The sequence below is a fragment of the Venturia canescens genome, chromosome 3, assembly GCF_019457755.1.
Source record: "Venturia canescens isolate UGA chromosome 3, ASM1945775v1, whole genome shotgun sequence".
NCBI lineage: Eukaryota > Metazoa > Arthropoda > Insecta > Hymenoptera > Ichneumonidae > Venturia > Venturia canescens.
In genome coordinates this window covers 21,018,222-21,043,076 of record NC_057423.1, presented here as the reverse complement: position 1 = coordinate 21,043,076, position 24,855 = coordinate 21,018,222, and the positions used below count along the sequence as shown (strand labels likewise).

Here is a 24,855-nt window from a genome sequence, read left to right as displayed (position 1 = left end):
GGTGTTTGCGCCCACACTCCTTGCATCGCGTAGCGATGTTGCACGCGTTGACGTTGTGCCGGCCCAAGCAGTTGAAGCACAGTTTGAGTTTCTGTACTTCGCCCCGACGCGCCTCTGGAGAGAACTGCCTGAACTTGGAGCACACGGCAACGTAGTGCTTCTCTTGGCAGAAGGCACAAGCTTGCGAGGTTGTCCCGCCACCCGACGTGGCTGCATGCACGCGAGAGGAAGTATTCCTCTGTGTGCTCTCCTTGCCCGGGCCCGATTTTGGGGTGGAGATGGTCCCGACGCCCGCTCCCTCCAATGCACGAGCTCGATTACCCAGAAATTCCCGTAGTGACGTGAACGACGGGGGAACTTTAGATTGCCCGGTCCTGAGCTCCCACGCCTCCCGAGTCCCAGGGTCGAGACGTCTGGCAATGAGATAAACCAGCACCCAGTCCCAATGCTCTATAGGAGCGCCCAATACCCGAAGTGAGTTGTATGACTCGGTGACGCTGTGTACGAGCGCGTGGAGATTCCGTGCAAGCGAGGAGCGATCACCGCCGTTTTGAAGAGCGTGTCGAGATGAGAAGTGACCAAAATCCGATCGTTCTGGTAGCGCTCTGTAAGAGTCTCCCAGGCCGTTGAGAAGGAGTCCGCTTCAATCGCCATGCTCGCGATCAGCTTCGCGGCTTCCCCCGTGGTCGACGCCCGTAAATAGTGCATCCGCTCGACATCTGAGAGAGCCCGATTATTGATGACGAGCGAAGTGAAGAGATCCCGAAACGGTATCCACTGAGTATACTCCCCGGAAAATGATGGTAGCTTGATTTTTGGCAGGTATGACCTGTCTCCCGTTGCCACGCTCGTATCGAGTGAGGGTGATCCCGCCCGTTCCCGATCGCGATGCTGAATCCCGTCCTTCAGCACTGCCACCTGCCCGGTGATGTCGCCAAAGAGCGTGAAGGCCCGAGAGTACGCGTCCTCCGTGAAGTATTCATCCTGGAGGAAGTCGTCCGTGCTGTTCTCCAGTATGGAGTCGTGCATGAGGCTGAATTTACCCCAAAGGTCCTTGGCATTTGAGAGAAACCCGTCGAGCTGGGCCACGGAAGTATTCTCGACGTCCACGGCGCAAACCCGTTCGAATATGGCTCCCAACAGCCGTATCCGCGCCGCTTGAGTTGCTGCCCGAAGAGCGGCCGAGCCCGACGGCCGTTTGCCCGAATTTCCCGGTGAGTTGTCGCGTGACGAGCCCCGTTTGCCCTGCGACTCCGCGCCCGGAGACCGTTCCCGGCGAGTGGTGCCCGCTGGAGGGGGGGGGGGGGGGGGGGAGCTGCGATACCGTCGATGGTACACCGGGTGACGCTCCCGAATCGTCTCCCTCCTCCACCTTCCCGATGTGAATTTCACTGTCGGACATCCCGAGTCACTCCCGTTGAACCCGGCTGAAATACGGAGAAACCCGAACACACGTATGAATAACCCGCACAATGCCCGCGAAAATGTCCCGAAAAAATGCACCGTGCAGCCCGAGGAAACCGGGGAATGTCACTACGAGCACCGTAAACTCGCGCAACGGAGCGCCGCGATCGAAAATTCAAATCCCTATAATGTGACGCTCTCCGTAGAGCCCGAACACCCGACACTGTTCGTTTAGAATGAGCCCGAAGAACCGAATTATCGTGCACCGAACAATGTTCTCCGCAATTCAACGGAAGCGCACTTAAATTTTTCCGCGTGACCCAAAAAATCGTATGAGACTCACCAGTATGGTTGACGAAGCGGTTGAGAGTCCGAGTCGAACGCCGGTACCCGTGAGCGAGAGCGTCTCAAGATGGCCGCCGTGTGAGCGAAGCACGTGGAGCCCACTGCGACGCGCCGAGACCCGATGAAAAATGTCCAATTCCCGATGAAAAGTTCCAAAGTCCCGAACGAGTCCACTCAAAAAAACTACTTCACACACTCTGTATCACTGTTTGCACTGTGCCACCCACCAGATCCGGCTCGAAGGACCAAAATGTTGCGTGAAGGATCTGGTGTTGGTGGGGAGAAAATAAATGACACAATGCGTACCGGGATAAAAGTGTAAAAAGGTTTTATTGCTCGTAGAGTAACGTGGACAGTATGCCCACGATTGAAAATACACCCGAACCGTTGCAGATTACCCGAGTGAGAAGAGCCGGTCAACGTCGAACGAGGCTCGTTCGACGAAGCTACGAGGAGCGCTCGAAGCGTGCTTTCGCGTGCCCGATAGTTATCGTAAGAAATACCCGCAATCAATGAGAGAAAAGTCCGAATGAGTAGTCCAATTTGTTCCCGTGAATGTCCTGAAGATATTGAGCGAAGTATTTTTGGTGAAACACCGTAATTACCGGAGAGATTTAGCCGAAAGTGAAACTTGAACGGAGAAGCACGTCAGCGCGCTGAACGACCGGATCTAGACTAGTCAATCAATATGGAGATCGATGAAGACGCGCCGTGGGCATGCGCCCCACGTCACAGAGCAACAAAGGATTCCAGAATGATTCTGCAATTTTTAAGAAATTATCATCTGCTTTTATGCTAGCTCAGGTTATAAACTTAAAACATTTTACACAATATGATACAAGAACCTTTTATAAAGAAAAGCGCAAATACGCGTACAAGTGCATGCATTGAATCTATACGATGTACTGCACAAATTCATTTTCAACATTACACACAAGTTTGGCGTGCATGGTTTTCAATCGGAAGCTCGGCGAAGGAATGCCTCATCCGTCCATATATTTGAAGAAAACTTGATGATCCTCTCATGTAATTGTTTTTTAATTTGCCATCCCTTTTCCATCCAACTATTTTATTTGAGTAGTTCGACGTAAGATCCCGCGCTGCATACATAAAGAAAAATATCCATTCTGGACTAGTTCGACTGATAAATTCATTACTCCAAATGCTTCCTATTCAACGCGTTTTCTTTTCTCAAATCAATTTTTACACAGCTTACTCCTTTGTTCATCCATTTCAGTACTTGCGTATTTCATCCAATCATCTGCCCATTTGGTAAAAAAATGAGTGTACGGACAAACGAGTGAAAGTGATGCGTGGATAAATTAGAATGCGTATGGGCATGAAAGAATGGTCGTATCTATCGGTACTAGATTAAGGCATATAAAAGGATTAATTCGTTTCATTTCTTTATCCGTTCGTTTGATTGTTCAATTTTATCCATAAATTTCACCCATCTATATTGTTTACCAAATCATTATATAACAGGGCCTCTCTTATTTTATTGGAACATCGGTTTTTTCACAATCGTTCATACAATACTAATTAATTATTGTTTTCATAATAAATTTGAACAATTGTCTCTTCCCGAGCTTCCGATTGAAAACTACGCACACCAAGTTTGTGTGTAATATTGACAATGAATTTGTGCAGTACATCGCATAGATACAACGCATGCACTTGTACACGTATTTACGATTTTCTTTATAAAAGGTTCTTGTATCATATTGTGTAAAATGTTTTAAGTTTATAACCTGAGCTAACATAAAAGCAGATGATAATTTCTTAAAAATTGCAGAATCATTCTGGAATCCTTTGTTGCTCTGTGACGCTTGCTGGAAAATTTTCCTGAAGAAGTGAGTGCTAAGGGCTAAAAGTCTACACGAATGAATTCCACAGGAACCTTATTTCATTCACTGTACTTGGCTACGTTAGAAAATGATCTCATTTTTTTTTTATTTCCAAAGTTCTGAATTCCTACAAGAAACGTAATTCATTCACTGTATATGTTACAATAGATCTCATGACTTTTCATAGTTAATAATTTTTTCATATTTTTTTATTGACAATGCAAAAATAGAAAATCATTTAAAACGACGGTCACGACCTTTTAATACTTGGCGTGCCTTTTTTACTTTTTGAAGTTTTAATATTTACTGATTTCACTGCTTTTTGAGAGACGTGACAACTATATAGGAACCATATGTCATTCACTGTATTTGGCAACTTCAGAAAACGATCTCATTTTTTTTATATTTTCAAGTTTTTTATTGATAATACAAATATAGAAAATCATTGGAAAATACGGTCGCGACCTTTTAATACTTGGCGTTCCTATTTTACGTTTTCAATTATTTTTTTTCTGAATTCCCTTATTTTTAAGGGGCGGGACAATATCTATTTAGAAAAAAAATACATTCCTCGTTTTCAACGGAAATTTTTAACATGATTTGTTTCAAGTTGAGTGCTTTTCTCTATTTGACAAAAGCAATCAACACTATTGTACAGCCAATTTTTCTAACAAGGAAACATAGGGAGGTCAACCCCTCCGATTTTGATCTAATTTATATATTGTAACGCAATTTTCCCCGCGAGGGTACGATTGGTCCCTTCTCGGCTCACCCGTCTCGTCGGCTCGCACGACTCTCCGGCCACGAGAGTGGATTGGGCGCCAGGTATGAAGTACCGTCGATTACTCGACTTTAATTTTATTCACTCTCTACGATGGTAACGCCAACAGATCACGAAACTCAGAGTGCGCGAGAGACACGAGTGACCGAGGACGGTCCGGCTACTCAGCTCAAACTGAGATACAGAAGGTAGAGGGGGGGATCCTTGGGGAAAAGTAGCAATCAGGAACGCAAAATAACATAATCGACACAAGATAGTAAGTTGGCAAAATATTCACAATTTATTCAACTCCGTGATGACGCGTAGGGGTACAAGAAAGACATTAATGGGGATCGACGCAAACAATCGAGAACAAAATAATAAGATACGAGATTCGGTGAATTTTTAAGGATCGGCCCCGATTTCAAACGATATAATACAAGTGACGGGTAGAATCTGGGTAATGAAAATAATAGAACTGATCTGTCGCTTCGCATATTCGCACGCCTCACATTCGGTATTCGACACCCACGAATTGAGTGTCTCAGGTAAACGCAGGTAACACGTGACCAGCCGCAAGGGCCGTAGGTAAAGCGCAGGTAAAGTTCATCAGCCGCGGGGACTGGAGGTACGATTAATCAGCCACGAGGGCTGTAGGTAAAAGGTAACCGGTAACAAGTACCGTAGGTAATGCGCAGATAAAGTTCATCAGCCGCGAGGGCTGGAGGTACGATTAATCAGTCGCGAGGACTGTAGGTAAAACTAATCAGTCGCGAGGACTGTAGATAAAGTTAATCAGTCGCGAGGACTGTAGGTAAAGCTAGCCAGTCGCGAGGGCTGCAGGTAAAGCTAATCAGTCGCGAGGACTGCAGGTAAAGCTAATCAGTCGCGAGGACTGTAGGTAAAACTAACCAGTCGCGAGGACTGTAGGTAAAACTAACCAGTCGCGAGGACTATAGGTAAAACGCAGGTAAAGTACTAGTGCGAGAAAATGCGAGCGACAAGGTAACGAAAGAATGATGAAGAATTTAAGTAACAGTTAACATAATAAAAGAATACGGTATCGGAAAGCGGCAATACGCTGCAGGCCGGTTCAACTACGAGAGAATAATAATACGCGATACAGAAGAAAGGAACGAAATATAATAATAAACGAAGACGCTACTAACCGCCGTATAGTCCGTAGCGCGACAACAAGTGCGAGAGAGAAAGCACGAAAACATCGCGCGACCGGGCGCGCTCGCTAGAGCCCTCGGCGCGTGCAAGGAGAGAGAGACCGAGATACTCGAAAGATATTGCGCGTTATATTCAGCGCGTTTACACTACGAAAACTCAAAGGATATAATTCTAATTACGACAATTTTTATGAAATGATTGAACCAACTTAAGGGAATCGATTTGTCTAGTTGAGCGTTACATCCTCAAAATTTGAGACCCGGGAAGTATCGGCCGCAATCTCGCACGATACTTCGACTCGTAATTCTCTCGAAACGCCACATAATTCTGAACTAAAACCCGGAACGAGATTCCGAAAAAGAAAACATGAAAAAGCTCAACAAGACAAACGATTCGGGGAGATAAAGAACGGACTTACCGAGGGATCCAACTCGCCGCACAAAGGAAAGGCTTGGTGATGTTCGCCGGAACGCAGACTCGTCAGTACGGTGCTCGGAATTAGACTAATTGTGCGTGCGAGCAGTCCTCGGTGTTCGGCGCTCTCCCCACCACTCGGACCCAGCACCGCAGCGCTCACACGCCGGGCGCGAACTAGCGTTCGGCCTCCCGGCTCGCGCATTCGCGGTAAATTCGAAAAGGGAAGCGCGCACGGAAATGACTTACTGCACCGCTTCCATTCCATGCTTAATTGCATGATGTTCCTTGCTGCTCTCGCCTCTTCTACCCACGTGAAACGCTCCTCCCGACTAAATGGCTGTGATCCGAGTGCCTTTCCTCTTGGGGATCCGGCGGGCATCTCTGAAAAGGCAGAGGGGAGGCCTCCCTCATGACTCCAGACGTCATGAAGTCACGGTGGGCCCACGACGATAAGCCACCAGGCAATTGCAGCACCCCTCCTCCAGGAAACTCCCCCGAACCCCACCGACCGAGGCGCCGTATTGCACGGACCGTGGCACCCGAATTCACAGCTGTGCGGACGGTGCAACTCTCGGTTGCTACGGCGGGAGAGGCACGGGCGGCGTTCAACGGATGGCCTATGCCAGCGTGTCCTCTCAGCCGTCCGCAGGTCGAGAGTGATGTTCGAAGCTCGAAGACGATGTGAGAAGAGTGCTCCCCGCGGGCGAGATCGGTTTGAACAGCGAGGTAGTGCGGGTGGTATAAATTAGCGATGCGCTCGGTCCATCGTGGCGGAGGCGGGGCCAAACCTCGGAAACTACAGTAGATTTCGGAAATATTGGAATCAAGGTAACCCGCGAAACTGAACTCTTTCTCTCTCTTCCCGACACGGGCCGGGAATAGGTAAAACAAAAGGTAATTGTCGCGCAACAGATAATAGGCGCGAATTCTTAAAATAAATCTTAACATTACGTAGCGGTGAGTCTCGTTCCGAACAGCGCCCGACGAGTCGCAGTGGCGTCAAAATGGGCCGCAAACCCGATCCACTGGTCGACACGATTCGTACGAGTGGCGGGGCAAAATGTCACGTCACAATATATTGTAGTACATCGAAAACTAAGAGACACGTATTTTTTCTTATTGGCCCATAAACGGTTTAAGGGGGTGAAAACAACCCCCGAAGATGGACACCTCACGGGGTGGTTTCTCAGTTTTGCATGCAAGCGCTTTAGGTATTCGAATGAAACCAATGCTAAAATATTTATATTGATAAATCATCGAAAACGCGCCCAAGACTTTTTAGGGGAAAGGGTTTTTAAGGGGTGAACAACCTCTAATTCGAAAATTTTATTCTGGACCATAAAAACTATTCTTCCGATTCGAACGGTACCAACTGCATTTTGTAGAGGTCAAAAAATTAGTTGATACGTGTTTCAGGGTTTTTCGGAAAAATTCGCTTGTAAGGGGGTAAATCACCTCTTTCGTCGTAATACCTTATATCATTATAAAAACACTTTTATTCTCAATTATATTGTTGTACGGTAGCACAACAACTTATATCTATTATTGGAATGTCTTCAAACTCGAAAATAAGTTTACCTTTGACCATATTTCTACGCGAGATCATCCCCGTATCGATAATTTCCACATCGCCCCTTTGTGAGTTACGATTTAATTATTATGAAGGAAATAAAGCATAGATTTAAATGTGATAAGCTATAGACCATAGAATGTTGTACATTCGAAAGGAATTCCTGCCGGAGAGCCCCGTTCAGAAAAATATAGAAAATTAGATTTAATTATAAAGTATAGTATGTATATCCATATTAAATGATGTGAACACTCCATGCTACGCTCTGTAAATTTATATAAAGAGGATGAATCAGTCGGTATATCGCAACCGTGAGTGCGAAAGAGATAGCTGCAAATTTCGAAATCAAAATTCTTTGACACAGTTTGACCGATTAAAAAAAGGCTCTGTCAGTCGATTTTTGCCATCGTTCTGCGTAGGCTGACAAAAGTCTTTTTTTAATCGGTCAAACCGTGTCAGAGAATTTTAATTTCAAAAATTCCAAGTGAGGTTAGTCGACTGATCCATACTCTTAAATGATACATCAGAGTACAACGGAATAAAAATATCACGGCCTTGATATCCAGCGCCGATTACCAAACTCCAAAGTGTCTTGATCGTGATTTTATCGTGATATGACTATTATTCGGAAGATAGATATGTGCGTAGTCATAGTTGTGTGTAGGTTGTAGCCTTGTGCCATCTGTCTCCTTGTTTATCGTTCTGCCAAGCGTGCTTATCTGGCTTGGGTGTTGCGTATATTTTCATATTCCTCAAAGCAATTTTTGGAGACAAATATCAGTTCGTCACGGGATATTCAAGTGAAATATACACCGCTATTGCACGCGTAATACAAAATGATTGTAAATGCATTAAATGTTATACGACTTTTATTGATCACGTTTGAAGCGATGAATATTGCTGAAAGCCCAATCAATAATGAAGAGCGGGAATTGAAAGAAAATATCGAAAAATTTTTACTGCAAAGTATGCAAGATTTTACAGGAATGGAATATATTGAAGAAAATACTTCAGATTTTCAAGAGCCTAATAAAGAGTGTGAGGCGAATCCTATAGAAGATAATGCGATGGAATGGAGTCGTGGAACACCATACGATACATGTTCGACCGATGAAGAAGATTTGAGCTATGATTATAAAAGAAGAGCAGTTGAATTTTGGAGGAGCGGAAAGAAAAAGAACTTAAGCGTAGATACTGTTAAACACCGATTCAAAAAAGTGACATCTAAAAGTTAATTAAAACGTTGGGCTCATCAATTCAACAAAGGTGGAACATACATGGAAAAACTAGCTCGCATATCTCAATATACATTGGAAAATATGAAGAGTGCTATTGATGCCGGCTTAATTGTTCATGATGTGGATCTTCGGAGGTGGGCCATACAAGCACAAAAAGAGATGGGATTTGAAGACGTTCGGTTCAAGGCTTCCGATTGGTGGTTGTTGAAATTTAAGAAAGCTCACCGTATAACATCTCGAAAAATTAACAAATTTGTAACCCGAAAAACTGTAGAGGAAGGAGCAGATTTGCAAAGAGATACAGATAACTTCGTTAATGAAATTAAATCTCTTCTTGAACAATATGGTTTACAAAACATATACAATTCAGACCAAAGTGGGTTTCAATTAGAAATGCATTCAGGACGAACATTGGCAGTAGAAGGCACAAAATAAATCGAATGCCTTGTGCAGTCAGTGTCTTCGACAACTCACAGCTACACTATACAGCCCACAATATCTGCAGAGGGAAAATTACTATCGCCACTTTTCATTGTTTTGAAAGAACCTTCTGGAACATTTGGACCAATTATAGAGACGACCTTATTCAAACCAAGTAATATCTTTTTGACTGCTTCCAAGTCAGGAAAATTCACTTCAGGTATTTGTATATCCTACCTTCTTTTGTATTTTCAGCTATAAGAAAAAAAAATTGTTTCAAAATCTGTCAATTCTACAAATGCGAAGAAAAATTAGAACAAACGTTATCTTGAATTTTGCAGATCACTTTAAGATGTGGCTGGAAAAGGTCTTTTTCCCTAACATCGGTTCAAAAAGCGTACTTTTGATAGATTCATGGAGTGGACATTGCACACAAGTAGTCAGGCAGGTTACACCGATTGGAAAAAGCATCAAAACAATGATCATACCAAAAGGTATAACCGGAAGGAGTCAACCACTCGATGTATATGGATTCAGAATATGGAAGAATTTTGTTCGACATTTTTCAGACGCTGTCTTGTTACTCGATTATGATCTCAAACTACCTTTAAGAAATAATATAATCAAATTGCAATCTTTATCTCATAATCAGTTATCTTCTCCAAGGTACCAAAATTTGTTTCGATATGCTTGGTACAAAAGGGGTTTACAAGCGATAAAACTGAAGAATTTGTCAACCCTGTCAAATTTTCTTTCTGACAATCATCGAGACCTCAATGTGATGTTCAAGGTTGTGAGAAATTGGCAATAATAAGATGTTCGTGGTGTAAGAAATTACGTTGCTTACAACACTTTTTTGATGAATACCATTACTGCACGGACTATAAAAACTAATAATAATCTGAAAACTATATTAACATATTATGATGGTAGTTGAATATGTATTTTTGAGTTTGAACACATTACAATAATATATATAAGTTGTTGTGCTACCATACAACAATATAATTAACCCATTAACGCCGAAGAATCGTGTTTTTTTTTCTCATTTTCAAGCTAGATTCTTATCATCGAAAAAAAATCATTTGCAAATAAAAAATATGTTCCCTTGTACTTTCGAGTGTCCCCTTTCCGAATCCGGAGTCAAAATTGAGTTTTGTCCATTAGAAAAAAAAATATGGCCGTTTTTAAATAAAAAAAACCGAAAAAATCGAAGACATTTTTTTTTCTCATTGAAGACGCGCAAGGACCCCCCTTTTTTCTTCAACCATGAGTGCACAAAATAGTTGTAGTTTAAGAATATATTTTTTTAATTTGTCGACATTGACATTTTCACCCCCAAAATGGCGCTTTTCATCCCTTCAGCAGGAAGACAATTTTCACTCTCGGTGCCCGACAAAAAAAATATTCAAATCTTAACGAAAATTGGTATCCCGGGGTTTTCAAGGTCGCTGATTACGATTCCGCCCTCAAAATTCGAAAATTCAAAATGGCGGATCCAATATGGCGGACCCAAATTCAAAAACTTACTTGAATCGGATGAAATGTGGCACTCGGGGGTTTTCGAGGTCGCTAATTACAAATCTGCCCTCAAAATTCGAAAATTCAAAATGGCGGATCCGATATGGCGGACCCAAATTCAAAAACTTACTTGAATCGGATGAAATGTGGCACTCGGGGGTTTTCGAGGTCGCTAATTACAAATCTGCCCTCAAAATTCGAAAATTCAAAATGGCGGATCCGATATGGCGGACCCAAATTCAAAAACTTACTTGAATCGGATGAAATGTGGCACTCGGGGGTTTTCGAGGTCGCTAATTACAAATCTGCCCTCAAAATTCGAAAATTCAAAATGGCGGATCCGATATGGCGGACCCAAATTCAAAAACTTACTTGAATCGGATGAAATGTGGCACTCGGGGGGTTTTCGAGATCCTTGATAACGAATCTGGCATCATCATTTCAAAATTCAAAATGGCGGATGCAATATGGCGGACACCTTCCCATTAACGCCCAGTTATTATTTAACGTTTATTGAAGAATTGACAACTTTATATAAATGTAAATAATAATCATTCAATTGATTCACATTTTATGATCATATATTATATTTTTCATGTGTCGAATAAAAATTGACGTTGCAGAGGCTGAGAAATCTCCGATTTTCTTACATTTCATCTTGTTTTTGTTTATACGGGTCATCATTGAATATTATCCGTGATACAAATATATTTATTATTCATGAATATTTCTGTCTGCAAATAAGTTTTGTATATGCCTATCACATCTTTTTTCAATTTTTCACGTTTGTGGAGTGCGGATCGTTCACATTGCTAATGATATTTTATTTTCTGTAAAAAATATTAGCTCAGAATTTTTGTGTTCATTTTAGGTCTGCCAATATTTCTTATCTGAGTAATTTGGTTTCTATTTTCGTAGAACTTGTCTTGAGACTAAATCAAACTCACTTATATACCTAAATTTCAGCTCAGTACCTCAACAAAATTTATTCATAAAATATTGTTTTATCATCTTTATTGCTCCTGAGTGAATTCACTTCTTCGATAATTCTTATCTCATCGGCAGCGTGAGCATATTGACAATATTACCATTATGTCTCGAAAACGACCAAGGCAATCTATTCCTTCTCATGTAGAGTTTGAAATGGATACTTCTGATGATAATTGTGACGAGCTCGTCGCGATTCCGAATCCAGACAATTCTGGTTGTTCTAGTGATTCCGATTCTGATTTTGAATCAAACGATCACCTTTCGAGTATCACTTATAAACAAGCATCGGAAAATTACACAGATAATCAATGTAAATTGGAAGGAGATCACCAATATAAGTGGATGGTTGGTGAAAAGAGCTACCCGAATGAGACTGAAGACAAATTATTACTAACTGACGGTGTAAAAAAAAGTATTCAAAAAAGTGAGCCGATACAACTGTTTGAAAAGTTTTTCTGCATGGAAATGAAAACATACATTATTGACTCATGTAAAGAGAATGGGTTTGAATTGAAGTTGGATGATTTGAATACTTTCATTGGCATCATCATTGTAAGCTCGTTCAATAAAAGAAAATCTCAAAGAGACTATTGGTCATCTGATCCCTTCTTATTATGTGAGGTGGTTTCTTCTGCAATGCAACGCGATACATTTGAGAAAATCAAATCAGAATTAAAGTATTCGATGCCTAAAGACAATGATCCCAGTGATAAGGCATGGCGCGTTCGTAAATTACTACAATTATTTCAGAGAAATATTCGTCAGTTTGGCTTGTGGAAGACTGCGTTATCTGTTGACGAAATGATGGCCAAATCATATGCAAGAACATCGCTAAAACAGTTTATCCGGGGAAAACCCATACGATTCGGACTAAAATTTTGGGGTCTTTGCACCGCCGATGGATACCTGTTGAATCTCGATTTATATTGTGGAAAAAATTCATCAATTGGAGATAAATTGGGTAAATGTTCTCTAGGTTCTCGTGTAGTGATGGAATTATTGGATCCATTTCTCAAATCTATCCCTCCTAAGAAGATATCTCAGTTCCATCTTTACTGCGATAATTTTTTTACGAATTTCGATCTCCTAGTACATTTGAAAAAGTTAGGTTTACAATGTACAGGAACTATAAGAGAAAATCGAGTCAAAGAAAAAAATGTAATCGACAAAAAGTCTCCACGAGGTACGTATGTTGTAAAGCATGATCAAAACAGCGGAATAAACTACATAACTATCGTAGACTCGAAACCAGTTTCGATCGCTTCTACCGCTGCAGGGGTGACTCCTCTATTACCGTCTAAGAGATTTAGCTCGAGTGCACATTCAAAAATTGAGATTCCGTTTCCACAAGCATTTCATCTCTACAATAAATTCATGGGCGGAGTAGACGTTCACGATGGACATTGCAACAACTTGCTTCCAAGTATCCGTTCAAAAAAATGGACATGGGTCGTCTTTATTAGATTTATACAGGCCGCCATTGTGAACTCAGTCGTGATTTTCAACGCAACTGGAGATAAAACAAAAAAAATTGGTTCAAAGCAATTCGCAATTTCGATTGCTAAATATTACTTAGAGAGGGGAAAACTAAAACGGAACAAAGCACACGATACTTTCCGTCACAGCAAACAAGCTCGTTGTTCAATCTGTCCAATAAGAACATATACGTACTGTAAGGACTGTAATGCTTACTTCTGTAATGCTCATATGAAAGCGAAACACGTAATCAGGCTTCGGGGATAAGCAAAGGGCGCATTTACAACCAAGCACCCCAAAAAGTGAGAGGCAAGGGGACTCACTCGAATCAAGCACCCCAAAAAGTGAGAGGCAAGGGGACTCACTCGAATCAAGCACCCCGAAAAGTGAGAGGCAAGGGGACTCACTCGAATCAAGCACCCCAAAAAGTGAGAGGCAAGGGGACTCACTCGAATCAAGCACCCCAAAAAGTGAGAGGCAAGGGGACTCACTCGAATCAAGCACCCCGAAAAGTGAGAGGCAAGGGGACTCACTCGAATCAAGCACCCCAAAAAGTGAGAGGCAAGGGGACTCACTCGAATCAAGCACCCCGAAAAGTGAGAGGCAAGGGGACTCACTCGAATCAAGCACCCCAAAAAGTGAGAGGCAAGGGGACTCACTCGAATCAAGCACCCCAAAAAGTGAGAGGCAAGGGGACTCACTCGAATCAAGCACCCCGAAAAGTGAGAGGCAAGGGGACTCACTCGAATCAAGCACCCCAAAAAGTGAGAGGCAAGGGGACTCACTCGAATCAAGCACCCCGAAAAGTGAGAGGCAAGGGGACTCACTCGAATCAAGCACCCCAAAAAGTGAGAGGCAAGGGGACTCACTCGAATCAAGCACCCCAAAAAGTGAGAGGCAAGGGGACTCACTCGAATTAAGCAGCCCAATGGAGAAAGGATTTCTACCACGTCCATGTCGTTTTCTCTCGGTAATGCTAAGAGTAGAATAAGGAATTATAAGTTTATCCGTTGAGTAATGCGGAGTGATGAATTTCTATAAATTTGTCAATATATAAAGTTGTCAATTCTTCAATAAACGTTAGATAATAACTGGGTGTTAACGGGAAGGTATCCGCCATATTGGATCCGCCATTTTGAATTTTCGAATTTTGAGGGCAGATTTGTAATTAGCGACCTCGAAAACCCCCGAGTGCCACATTTCATCCGATTCAAGTAAGTTTTTGAATTTGGGTCCGCCATATCGGATCCGCCATTTTGAATTTTCGAATTTTGAGGGCAGATTTGTAATTAGCGACCTCGAAAACCCCCGAGTGCCACATTTCATCCGATTCAAGTAAGTTTTTGAATTTGGGTCCGCCATATCGGATCCGCCATTTTGAATTTTCGAATTTTGAGGGCAGATTTGTAATTAGCGACCTCGAAAACCCCCGAGTGCCACATTTCATCCGATTCAAGTAAGTTTTTGAATTTGGGTCCGCCATATTGGATCCGCCATTTTGAATTTTCGAATTTTGAGGGCGGAATCGTAATCAGCGACCTTGAAAACCCCGGGATACCAATTTTCGTTAAGATTTGAATATTTTTTTTGTCGGGCACCGAGAGTGAAAATTGTCTTCCTGCTGAAGGGATGAAAAGCGCCATTTTGGGGGTGAAAATGTCAATGTCGACAAATTAAAAAAATATATTCTTAAACTACAACTATTTTGTGCACTCATGGTTGAAGAAAAAAGGGGGGTCCTTGCGCGTCTTCAATGAGAAAAAAAAATGTCTTCGATTTTTTCGGTTTTTTTTATTTAAAAACGGCCATATTTTTTTTTCTAATGGACAAAACTCAATTTTGACTCCGGATTCGGAAAGGGGACACTCGAAAGTACAAGGGAACATATTTTTTATTTGCAAATGATTTTTTTTCGATGATAAGAATCTAGCTTGAAAATGAGAAAAAAAAACACGATTCTTCGGCGTTAATGGGTTAAGAATAAAAATGTTTTTATAATGATATAAGGTATTACGACGAAAGGGGTGATTTACCACCTTGAAAGCGAATTTTTCCGAAAAACCCCAAAACACGTATCAACTAATTTTTCGACCTCTACAAAATGCAGTTGGTACCGTTCGAATCGGAAGAATAGTTTTTATGGTACAGAATAAAATTTTCGAATTAGAGGTTGTTCACCCCTTAAAAACCCTTTCCCCTAAAAAGTCTTGGGCGCGTTTTCGATGATTTATCAATATAAATATTTTAGCGTTGGTTTCATTCGAATACATAAAGCGCTTATATGCAAAACTGAGAAACCACCCCGTGAGGTGCCCATCTACGGGGGTTGTTTTCACCCCGTTAAACCGTTTATGGGCCGATAAGAAAAAATACATGTCTCTTAGTTTTCGATGTACTACACCATATATAAATTAGATCAAAATCGGAGGGGTCGACCTCCCTATGTTTCCTTGTAAGTAGACGGACGGAAAACTGTGTGGTCATGTTCATGTGACTTGAAATCTTTTACAAGCAATAATGGCGACGATTTTGATTATCTATTCAGCAAATCAAATTTTCCAATGAAAGTGTGGGAAATTCCTATGCAAGGGGATGATGTTTTAATTTTCTATTCCTTTTTTTGAAAAGCTCCATTTGTTTACTTGGAAAAACGATTTTTGAAACTATCTTCTTCTTCTCTTTCAATGGATTCCATGTTGACATGGATGCTGTCAATGGTTTGCAATATCCAAGGAGATATTTCCATGGTATTCCATGTCTAAGACTACAGCTTTATGGTTATTGGTGTACAGTGATATTTTTTCATGGTCTTCTGTAACGTCTGAACATGCCTCGTTAATGTAAACTATTGAATCGCAGATATAGATATCGATGACTATAAGGAAATATATCGTAAACCATTGTACCGTTTACCTAAATATCGGAAAATATAAAATTGTCGAATATATATTGAAAAATACGAAGGCATCCAATTAGACGTCGAAAACCCTCTAGGCGCCAACCTAGACATCGAAAACTATAGAGCCATCGACCGAGATATCGAAAACCATGCGGTCGTCAACCTAAACATCGAAAACCGAAGAAAAACTCACCACACTATCGGATACTATGGAGCCGTTGACTTTCATATCGGAAACCATAGACAAATTTACCTCAACGTCGGAAACTAGGAAGCTATCGACCGGGATAGTAAAATTTATGGAGCTAGTCCACGAAAACAATAGGAAAACATACCTGGACATTGAAAACTACAGAGCCGTTGATCTAGACCTCGAAAAGCATGAAAAAACATACCAGGACGACGAAAGCGATGGAGAAAGCCATCGAAAACCATGGAACTGTCGACGTAGACATCGAAAACAATGGAGCCGTCGACCTATACCATGAAAACCATGGAGAACCATATCCAGACATCGAAAACTATGGAATTGTTGACCTAACATCAAAAACCATGACGGAATATACATACACTACGAAAACCATAAAAGAACATACCTAGACATTGAAGACTATTGAGAAATATACCTAGACATCCGAAACCATGGAGGAATATACCTAGACATTGAAAACTATGTAGACACATACCTAGAAATCGAAAAGTATGGAGTCATCGACCTAGATCACGGAAATGGAAAAACATATCTAGAGAACAAAAACTATGTAAACTCAGACCTAGCCATCGATAACTGTGGAACCATCAACTTAGACCACGAAAACCATGGAGAAGCATACTCGGCATAAACGGCAGTAATTCTTTTTTTTCTTGTTTCCTCTCCTCGTAATACGTTTTTTCTTCAAATTTACAACAACAATGTTGCGGATATAACATTCAATGAACGATTTTATCTAAATGCCAACTTATTTATAGGTGAATCTTCAGATGGAAAAGTATTTATATCTGACTGATCGATAATTCTGACCGATTTATATTTGGCAATGAGATGATAACATAGGCATACGATAAGCGCTTACACATATACTCATATTCGTTCCGGTTGATAAGACCAAGTTTTGGGATGACGTATAGAAAAACTACATAGTCGAGTAAAAAAAAGTGTACAATATGCTTATATCTTTTATTAATAATATGTTAACAGTCTAACAAAATAATCACCATAGCGATAAATAGAAGCGAACATATAATGGTGTGCTCTATTAACCGTTGTAAGTACTGCAGTAATGATAATCATCGAAAAAGTGTTTAAAACATAGCGACTTTTTGCATCAGGAACAGCGAACAATAGCAACATTTTCGCATCCTGGAACTTCACAATGTGAGTTGCACGAATCTCCAAATGCAAAATCTACAGGATTCTCAAAATTCGCAGGTTTTTCTTCTATGTAACCACTTTTGTACCAAGAATATTTGAAAAGATCGATATAACGTGGTGACGACAGTTGGTTATGAACGAGTGATTGCAGCTTTATGATATTGTTTCTCAAATGCAATTTAATATCATAATTCATCAAAAGACAATTATCAGAAAAATGTCTAATAAAATTTTTCCATATTCGGAATCCAAAAACATCGAGGGGTTGGATTTTTCCGGTAGTTCCTTTAGGTATAATCATTACTTTCACATCTCTATTTGAAGGTTTCACATCAAGTACAGCTTGGGGACAGTGTCCAGTCCAAGAATCAATCAGTAATAATGATTTTGGGCCAACTTTCGGGAAAAATACATGCTCCAACCAAATTTTAAAATGATCTGAAAATAGAAAAACGTATTATTTTTTCAATCGAAAAAATGTTTACACAAAAACAGTGGATGTAATTTATACCTGAAGTAAGCTTCCCAGACTTGGATACTTCTATGTACACATTATCGGGTCTGAAAAGCGTTTTCTCCACTAATGGACCAATCTTGCCAGTTGGTTCTTTTAAAACTAAAAGTAGAGGAGATAGCAGCTTGCCGTCAGCTGATATAGTCGGCTGAATAGTGTAACTGTGAGTCGTAGAAGAGACTGATTGTACAAGACATTGTACTTGCTTTTCTCCTTCGATCGCTAAAGTTCTTCCTGAATGCATTTCTAGTTGGAAGCCACTCTGATCTGCGTTAAATGTATTTGACAATTCGTACGTTCTAATATTTTGCTTTACGTCATAGACAAATTATTGACTTTGTTGTTCCAAGACTTTTCCATCTTCAATTGTTTTGGATGTAATGAATTTATTAATTTTTCTCGATACGATACGATGAGCTGCTTTGAATGAGTTTATCCACGTACGAGATGCTTTGAAACGAAAATCAGTATGCTCTACTTCTTTTTGAGCATGCAAGGCCCATTTTTTAAAATCGGAATCGTGCACTATTAAACCAGCATCCACAGCAGCTTTGAAATTTTCCAAAGTGTATCCACAAATTCGTGCTAATCTTTCTTTGTATGTCCCCCCCTTGTTCAAATTGTGGGCCCACCGCCGCAACTGTCGTATAGATTGCACTTTCTTGAACTTTTGTTTAACACTTCCCAAACCTAAATTTCCTGTCTTCCCGCTGCGCCAATATTCAACGGCCCTTAATTTGTACTCGTAAGATAAGTCTTCGTCATCACGAGTGCATGTATCAGGCGGAAGTTCTGGTTCATGCAGGGCGTCTGCCCATTCTTGGTCTTCAACAATTTCCATTTCCCGATCCTTAAATGGTTCTTCAAAATGCAAAGAATTTTCTTCTACCATGTCGAAACCACTGTATTCGTTCATTGCAGTCAACAAAATATTTTCAATGTTTTCTTTCAACTGTATTTCAACGTTATTCACTGGCGAATCCGGTAAACGCATAACTTCAAAAGTTGCGAGAAGCATTCTAATAACGTTCAAAGGATTTATCTTCATTTTGATTAATACTTGCAACTTTGTTTTAAATAGTCTCGAATTGTAAGGCACTTCTTTTGTGTAAAATAAAAATAACCGACTGTGGTGAATACATTCCGCGATCGCAATTTTTTATCACTGCTTCTGCGTCGTATTTCAAATCTAATTTTGGGAGCGAGTCACAGACCGGACAGAGGTGACTCCGAAATAACACCGTCAAGTAGAGGGGGGAGATATGATAACTATGAAAATACGTCAGTATTTACGAAATTTTTGTGAAAAGTATAAGAAATACATATTTTTAAATTTATCTTGTGGTTAATTCATTATTAACTAATAAAAAAAATTGTTATTCGTAAAAGTTATCCAATCTATAATTTTTCGCGGAAAAAATAAATAAGTGAATTCTTTTAAACTATGGATGTAATTCGTATGAATACCGTAAAAAGTTACAAAAAATAAAGAATTCATAAAATGGTAGAACTTTCAACGGAAAAATTCGATTTTTTCCAATTTTCCTTGCTCAAGTAGATCAAATCCATTGTTTAAATAAATTTTGAATAGAATCTTTTAAGTATAACTAGAAGAGTCTCAAAATGCCTTCAAATAAAAAACAAACCATTAAGATTGGACGCATACTTTGGGTTCTATCACTTTCACCAGTTAGGAAAATGTAATTGCAGGAAAAATCCATCCATCTGTTGATATGTGGATGTTGTAAATTTAAATTAAAAACGTATTACGAGGAGAGGAAACAAGAAAAAAAAAAAAGAATTACTGCCGTTTGATTGAGATTAAGCGTAAACATACATAGAGGTAGTTCACCCCCTTAACTTGATTTGCGAGGAAAACGCAAAAACCCGTATCTACTATATTTTTACCCTCTTCAAAATGCAATTGAATTCATCGAGATAGGTGCAATAGTTTTTTTGTTATAACGATTTTGTGAATTTCAACCCCTATAACTTTTTTCTTATGCAACCCCCCCCCCCCCCCCCCCCATGTGAAACCAGTTGCATTTTTCATCGTTTATCATTAAGGTAATTATCCATTTGGGTGCATTCGATTATCTCAAGTGGAAATAGGTGAAACCTGAAAAGTACCCCTCGGAGGTCTCAACTTCAAGGGATGATTTCACCCCTAGAAACGTTTTTCCGCCAATAAAAAAAAATACGTGTCTCTTAGATTTTGATGTAGAATAACATATTCAAGTTTCATTAAAATCGGAGGGGGACAGCGGAAAGATTTTCCTTGTTAGACCACGAAAACCACGGAGACATAAAGAACTGTAGAGAAATACACGTGGACATTGTGACGTGACTTTTTGAGCCCCGCCACTCGTACGGTTCCGTGTCGACCAGTGGACCGGATTTACGGTCCTACTTGACCGACGCACGCCGACTCACGGGGCTGGACCGATCGGAGACTCAACTGGCGTAGAGGCGAAGTATTTTAGTTTGTTTTATTTTACCGTTTATGGTTTGGTCTTGGCGGCGAAAAGTACGTAATTACACCGGGTCACCCGCGAAAACTTGTGAACGCGGCCGAGAGCGTGTCGAGAGAGGAGACTGAGAGCGATAGAGCCTAATAATTGAATCGTATCATTTTCTTTTTATTGCACTTTGGCCCATTTCACCCCACGTCGTTGCCCTCGCGCGGGCAAACGCGCTAGCGTCTCAGCACATTTCGTAAAAATATCTTTCTTTCGGTTAAATCGCGTACTCGAGTGCGGATCCGTATTCCGGGTTTATTCATCGAAATCTGTGAGTGGGTGTCAAGGACTAGCGCCGGAAAAAGGCCCAGTGTCAGTGGCCGCTCGCTAGTCCTCCTACCGTAGCAATCAAGAGTTGCAACCCCACCATCGTATCCTTAGGAACCGCGGTCCGAGTCAAATCGGCGTCTCGTCTAATGGGGTTCGGGTTCGTTTCCGATTTGGAGGTTCTGAATTTCCGAGTGGTTTAAGAGTGGGCCCACCGTGGATTCAGGGACGCTTGGATTCATGAGGGAGGCCTCCCCTCTTTCCGGAGACGAACGCCGAATGGCCCTAGAGGAAGGCGACCAAGGAACGATTATTTGGAGGGACCTGTACTCGAGCGCGGGGTTTGAGAACCGTATCAGTCACATCGATCCTCGTTCGCTGGATCGAAGAGGGGATAACATTCCAATGTAATACGCGAAAAACTTCGAAATACCATGCGAGGCGTGAGGATGGGAGAGACGGAGAATAATCCAGTGCTGGGATACGGGCGCGTGGTCCGTCGTGGGGGGTAATGAGTGGTGGGGATAGCGCGAATTCGGGAGCTCTTGCCTACGAACGAGGCGAGGGATCACCAGTCTACGATCGATAACCGGTGCTGTGAGTCAAGTATAAGTGCCTTTTTTGGATTACCTTGCTGGTCTCGGCTGATTCGGAGGAACTCTCGGTGAGCTCGTTCCTCTTTTCTCTCCATTGTCGTGTTCAACCCCGTGATTCTCTAATTATGTGTCGTTTCCTTTCGAATTACTTTGGCGTTTATTATATTTTCTTTGGCGAACCATGCGATCATGATCTTTTGCGAAAGTCTCGCGTTCATCTCCGCGTAGTAACAATTATGAGTTTGGGGAATCACGGGGAAGGACAATCACGATCCGAATCGGCCCCTCTTTATTCTTCCGCCGATGAACAGAATTCTTTCCGACGTGAGATTCATCAATGGTAAAATATTTTGTGTGAGAATTTTGCGGGTATGGTACGATGAATATTGCGTCGTACTTTTCCCCGATTTTGTAATATCGTGTTTGCGAACCACCGGGTTTGCCTCAGTCTCTCTCTCAGCGCGCGCTCAAGGCCAGCGTCATCCTCGCGTGTTTACCTTTTTTTTCTTGCGCTTCGCGCTCGCCGCGCGTGCTATTTCCAAGCCACGACGCACCGCTGCTTACCTATCCGTTTCGGACTACCTCGCAGCGGTGATTCCATACTTTCTTTATCTGTTTTATTTCTTTCGCGTGCGATTACTACGTCGTTACATTATAGTTTTCTTTTGTAAATAGAACCGTCAAGTTGCCTACAAGCCACGACGCACCGCTGCTTACCTATCCGTTTCGGACTACCTCGCAGCGGTGATTCCATACTTTCTCTATCGGGATTTATTTCTTTCGCGTGTGATTACTACGTTGTTACATTATAGTTTTCTTTTGTAAATGGAACCGTCAAGTTGCCTACAAGCCACGACGCACCGCTGCTTACCTATCCGTTTCGGACTACCTCGCAGCGGTGATTCCATACTTTCTTCATCTGTTTTATTTCTTTCGCGTGCGATTACTACGTCGTTACATTATAGTTTTCTTTTGTAAATGGAATCGTCAAGTTGCCTACAAGCCACGACGCACCGCTGCTTACCTATCCGTTTCGGACTACCTCGCAGCGGCGATTCCATACTTTCTCTAGCGGAACTTCTTTCCTCGTGTACGGCTGATTCGATAGCCGATCTCGTTTCATTATTATTTTGTTTATCAATTCGATCGGAGCCAATTTTGTTATTATTTCCTGTATTATTGTTTGCGAGTCACGACTACCTCCGACTAATAAACCGCCTTTTAAGTTGAAATAATTACGCGTTGAGTATCTCTTTTGACCTTTTATGTTATCCCGTGTTGTTACTCTCATCTTGGGCCAGCCTCTCTACCACTTAGTACCTCAGTTGGAGCTGAGTAGCCGGATCGTCCTCGGTCACCTGTGTCGGGTGGCTCGGGAGGTCGTACTTGGCGGGGGAGGGCGAAAAAGAAGTCGGTATTCCGACGGTACTTCGGTATCTGGCGTCCAGCCCGACCTCGCCGGTACGCCGCCACCCTTTAGCGGGTCAAGTAATTCAAGAAGGGACAGGTTGGACCCTTTGCGGGGGAAAATCTCGTTACAAATGGCTCCCAACGTGGGACCGGAGAGTAATAACTTGCGTAACAATTTCATTGCGTTCCTACCGTATCGAATGCGATATTGATGGTTTGAGCGCCGCTGAGAGAGCGATATTTGTGCGAGTTAGTTAAGTTAGTATTGAAATATCGTAATTGGACTTGATGGCTGGTTGGGGTGGCTTGAGACCCGGTGAATTTAGTTTAGCATTAAGGATTTCGAACGATACGGTAAGTTCGAGAACAGGCGTAAAGGCCTCAAATCAAACGTAGTTTTAAGTGAAAAATTCTAGTCACACGCGAATTCATCGCGTTGAACTCGGTTGTCGAGAGAGAGAGATATTTTTTTTTTGGCCTTCTCATTGTTCCGCACGCCATTCCCCGGAATCTTACCCGGCGCCCTACATTTTTTTTTCGGTAAATGGAGATTGGGAGAGGCTGCTTGTCAACAAGCGTGCCTCTACCCGTTGTACCCGTTAATCCGGTCGCAAAATTTCATAGCGGCTTGTTTTTCGGCCTCATCGAAATTCGAACTATCTTCGTACTACCTCTCCCTGTTCCAAGTGTTCTCTTAATCCTTCGTTATGGTGAGGATTATGTCCGACGACGGCGAGAAAGAAACTGTTTTCTTCGCCCCAACTGCTTATCTCTGCTATTCCCTAATCCGTTGTTGTCAACTCACGCGATAATCCGTTGTTATTCCTGGAACCTCGCGGGAACACCGAAAAATAAGTTTTTCCGTCAGACGTAAGAAATTGTTGACCAGCGATTAAGAGCCCTCTCCCCGTACCTGTGGCTACCGAAATAAATAGAAGTGGTACGCATTGTTCGGCGAATACACACGCACCGTTGACCGACAACAAAGACGGGGATTAACAGGCTTTGCACGAAGTAATCCCTTGTTGTTGGGGATTAACTTTTTTTGCACGAGATAATCCCTTGTTGTTGGTGATTAACTTGTCTTGCACGAGTTAATCCTTGCTGCTGGGGATTAGCTAGTTCCTAGTAAGGGATTAACAGTTGTGCCTCGTGCCCAAAAACAATTTCTTGCACGTTTACGACCCAGTTCGTCCATCGCGGATTAGTCGGCCCCTCCCCGAACCTGGTACCTCGCGAGTGGGGGAAAACAACTGAAGCGGCAACAAGGAGGGCCCGTACTGAACCTGAACGATCATTTAAGAGTCATCCGCGATCGCGATCAGTTATCGAGAACGCCCTCTACCGCCTTGCTCAAGTATCGAACCCACACTACTGTGCCCGGGATCCGACCTTCGCGTTCGCATCTGTCAACTAGTGTTACTAGGGAGCGACGTGGTTATTGTGTGACTATCTGACTCATCGCATCACTACCTCGCGTTTCTATTCCTGTAGTGTTGAACAGTTTTAAGTGGAATACAAGAAGGATTGTCGGCACCACCCTTCGGTACCATGTTTCCGTTTCCATAGTGACCCGCTAGTACCGAGCTTACCACGCGTTTTTAGTGCGACTACCTCCCGCATCGCACGAATACCTCGCGTTGCTCGCGCCTAGATCGAACCGCGATTCGATCGTTCGATTAAATATCATCTTCCAGTTTATCGGGATATTACCGCGATTTGGCAAATTTCTGGTATCGGGTTACCGCGCCGACAACACGAGTATAGTGCGACTACCTCCCGCATCGCACTCCTACCTCGCGCTCACCATCTCGCGCCGAATTCCACGCATACAGACCTAAGCAGGTTCCGCGAAGACGGAAAACATGGCGGAGCAGGACTCGAACCCGCTCCTGGGGTCAAGTGCTGAATCGGGGGAAAAACCATCCCATTCCCCGGAGGCCCACGGTCCTCCAGTCCGGGGAGGCGACGTAGACCGCCTACTCGGCCCATCCGGGAAGTCTACGCATGATTCAGGCATGGGACGTTCTCTCTACACCGGAGGTACACCGTTCCCGGTATACAGGGGACCGAATCCCGAGGTAAGCTCCACGCAGGCCACGCAAACGCCCCTG

The 24,855-nt window shown here is 42.3% G+C and overlaps 1 protein-coding gene across 1 annotated transcript; it reads left to right on the top strand.

Annotated features, from left to right (window-relative positions):
* The first annotated feature begins 11,841 nt into the window (after positions 1-11,841).
* LOC122408474 (zinc finger protein 85-like) lies at positions 11,842-14,084 on the top strand. The gene is made up of 2 exons (XM_043415268.1): positions 11,842-12,033; positions 13,419-14,084. The coding sequence occupies exons 1-2, from the start codon at positions 11,842-11,844 to the stop codon at positions 14,082-14,084; spliced, it is 858 nt and encodes a 285-aa protein (XP_043271203.1).
* The last annotated feature ends 10,771 nt before the right edge of the window (positions 14,085-24,855 follow it).

Excerpts from the sequence above, each read along its gene's own strand:
- LOC122408474 (XM_043415268.1), top strand. The coding sequence starts at position 11,842 with ATGGATACTTCTGATGATAATTGTGACGAGCTCGTCGCGATTCCGAAT. Across the intron at positions 12,034-13,418 it reads ATCACCAATATAAGTGGATG|GCTTCGGGGATAAGCAAAGG; the intron begins GTTGGTGAAAAG and ends ACACGTAATCAG.